Below are 2,628 nucleotides of genomic sequence, written 5' to 3'. Positions count from 1 at the left end.
GTGTTTGTGTTATTATATTTTACTACGACACAGAAAAGAAAAGAATCCATGCTGTGCTTCGATTAATCCAGTGAATCGAAAAGATAAAATTAAAACAGTACTTTATCGTTTTGGTGGCTTCGAAGTGAGTGACGCTGCTGTTGTTGCTACCAGAAAGCATGTTCATTAAAAAAGGACGACAGTATCTCCTGTGATGTTTTCAGTCGCTGCTTGTGTGAAATGTGCTTTACATCGACAGCTTCGTCTTCGGGTCTGGGCCTCGTTCTGGTTCTGGTTCAGTACCTGAGGTTTCTGTAGAGCTTCCACTCCTGCCTGGCTCTCTGTCTCTGCCTGAAGTTGTTGAGCTGCAGACACACGGTGATGAGCAGCTGGAGGAGGGACACGGCTCCCAGCAGCCTGTAGCTGCTGCTCATGGTCCCGTCATCGCCGTCCAGCCCCTTCACACGCAGCTGAACACAAACACAGAATATTCATGTCAATCCTGAATTTCCCTCGGGATCAATAAAGTATCTATTTATCATATGATCTGTGAAGAGTCTGAAAGCTCCTCGCTACAGATCGCCTCCTGACGCCAAAGAGGCAGAAACACGTCTTCTTTCAAATCCATGTGTAAGACGGTTTTAATCATCTAGCATGTCAGGTGTTTAAAAGCATGGTGACGTACATAGCTGATACCCGCCGCTCTCTTCGACAGGTGATAGAAGGAGCCGCGGACGTAGAACAGCGCCACATGTAGGCGGTGCAGGAGGGTCACACTCTGCTGGAGGACAAAAACCAGCGGCACACACGCCTTCCTCTGCTGCTCTGAAAGCAGCCCCACAGCCTGCTGCGTCCACTTCTTCAGCCACGACTCCAAGCTCCACCTCCAGGACGCCGCCTGGCGCCGACCCACAACGCCGCCGCCGCCGCCACTCTCCTGCCCCGCCTCCAGCTCGTTCTCCAGGCACATCAGGACCTTGTCCAGGAGGTACGGGAAGAAGGCGTGACAGAGGACGAGGAAGCTTCGCCTGGCTCGAGACGGGATCCGGCGTTTAGTGGGATCCACCTGGACGATGTTGACATACTCTTCTCCCAGAGTCTGAAAACCTGGTGAGAAGATTCAAGCGAAGAAAACGAGTACAACAAATGTAAAGAAAATATGATTACCTGCTGGTCACTGTCAACAAGTACCTGAGAATGTTGTTAAACTGTAGTATGCAAGGTCTGACAGCAGCTCTATCTCTCTCCTCCAGTCCAGCCATCGTTTAGACCCTACAGAGAGAGACAGAGACAGAGAGAGAGAGAGAGAGAATAAATATTACCATCAGGTGTTACATTTCATGCGAAGACAAGGTGGTTCAAGAAGTGCAAACTGCTGCTTCTTTACTTTGAAAAACAGAACAAGCTTTCATTCTAATCAAATTTCTTTTGACCTTAAACTTCCACACCTGACTTGTGATTAATGCACGTGTTAAAAATGTGAGGGAGACAACAGGTGCGCGTGAATCTTCATCCACAGGTGAGGGAGGCACCAGGTGGAGAACATGCACAAAGTAAAGTACGCATCTTTAATAAAACATTAATTCTATCTTACAGTTTGTCATTTGAATAAAACTCACCTGCGAGTGTTTGTACAGTTTGGTTGGCGTTGTTTCTCAGGAAGGTTTGATAAAAGTCATCTTTCTGACTCGCGCGGATCAGCTGAGCCTGGTTAGCAGCAGCTAGCGGCATCTTTAGCGGACATTAGAGAGACGATTTCAGACCCTAATGTGTTAAAGAGGAAGATATGTTCATGATCAAGAGGCCATGGTCTCAAAGAGTGAAAAAAACACGGATAAAAGTCTTTATCCGCACAGCAGGACGTCCAAACTGTAGTCCTGTAGTCCCTTCAGTTAGACTACAAACTGCTAAATACTCAACGTAGCTAACAGTCAGCGCCAAAACACAAAAAGTAAAATAAAAATAAACTCTCGAACGCAATTATCTAACACCCCAAATGTGCATTTCAATCATTTTTTGTCGGAATATGGGATAATATTCCTCATTTGTAGTTCATAACTGTAGCTATCTAACAGCAGGAAGCAGCGGAAGTTGTTCCTCTGACACGCGAATAAAACGGGCTGATAATCAGCGCGGTGAGTCACAGCGCCACGCACTGTCAGTGGCAGGAGGAGGAATTACAAGCACAATAAAGCGCGAGATCAGTGAATATTTCATCAACGATGAGAGCTTTTCAATGTAATGATATCCCATGTTTATATTTTCATACATGTTTTATACTCATTGAGGGGGAAGTTACAGCATATCCAAAGTAATCAACAATTAAAGTATTAATAATAGAATTTATTTGGGTTTTTTGTGTATCTTATATAGAGCTAAGACAGTGGATATAGTCAGAAATCAGGGAGCGAGAGGGGAATGAAATGCAGGAAATGAGCCACAGGTTGGACCGAACCCAGACCGCCTGCCTGGAGGACTACAGCCTCCATACATGATGATACATCCCACTGTGCACCTTAATAACAGTTTTCTAATTAGTTTGGGGGCAATTTATACAACACATTAAAATCAGAAGACAGTCCTCTTTTTGTGTAGCAATACAACTTTTAAGATCATTGAATTTCAGTAACAGAAGAAACCGTCGTCTTT

At 45.1% G+C, this 2,628-nt stretch overlaps 1 protein-coding gene across 1 annotated transcript; it reads right to left on the bottom strand.

Moving 5' to 3' along the window:
• Positions 1 to 250: 250 nt before the first annotated feature.
• Positions 251 to 2,124, bottom strand: LOC306833538 (peroxisome assembly protein 10-B-like). The gene is made up of 4 exons (XM_079358850.1): positions 1,599 to 2,124; positions 1,171 to 1,251; positions 665 to 1,086; positions 251 to 449 (listed from the first exon to the last, which is right to left on the bottom strand). The coding sequence occupies exons 1-4, from the start codon at positions 1,708 to 1,710 to the stop codon at positions 276 to 278; spliced, it is 789 nt and encodes a 262-aa protein (XP_079214976.1). The 5' UTR covers positions 1,711 to 2,124; the 3' UTR covers positions 251 to 275.
• Positions 2,125 to 2,628: the final 504 nt, after the last annotated feature.

Source organism: Symphodus melops, assembly GCF_947650265.1.
Source record: "Symphodus melops genome assembly, chromosome: 13".
In the NCBI taxonomy this organism is placed as follows: domain Eukaryota; kingdom Metazoa; phylum Chordata; class Actinopteri; order Labriformes; family Labridae; genus Symphodus; species Symphodus melops.
The sequence above is the reverse complement of the archived record's forward strand: the minus strand, read 5'-3'. Positions and strand labels throughout refer to the sequence as shown.

Coding starts and splice junctions, on each gene's coding strand:
- LOC306833538 (XM_079358850.1), bottom strand. CDS start 1,710: ATGCCGCTAGCTGCTGCTAACCAGGCTCAGCTGATCCGCGCGAGTCAG. Junction 1,087..1,170: donor CAGTTTAACAACATTCTCAG/GTACTTGTTGAC, acceptor TCTTCTCACCAG/GTTTTCAGACTCTGGGAGAA. Junction 450..664: donor GAGCGGCGGGTATCAGCTAT/GTACGTCACCAT, acceptor GTTTGTGTTCAG/CTGCGTGTGAAGGGGCTGGA.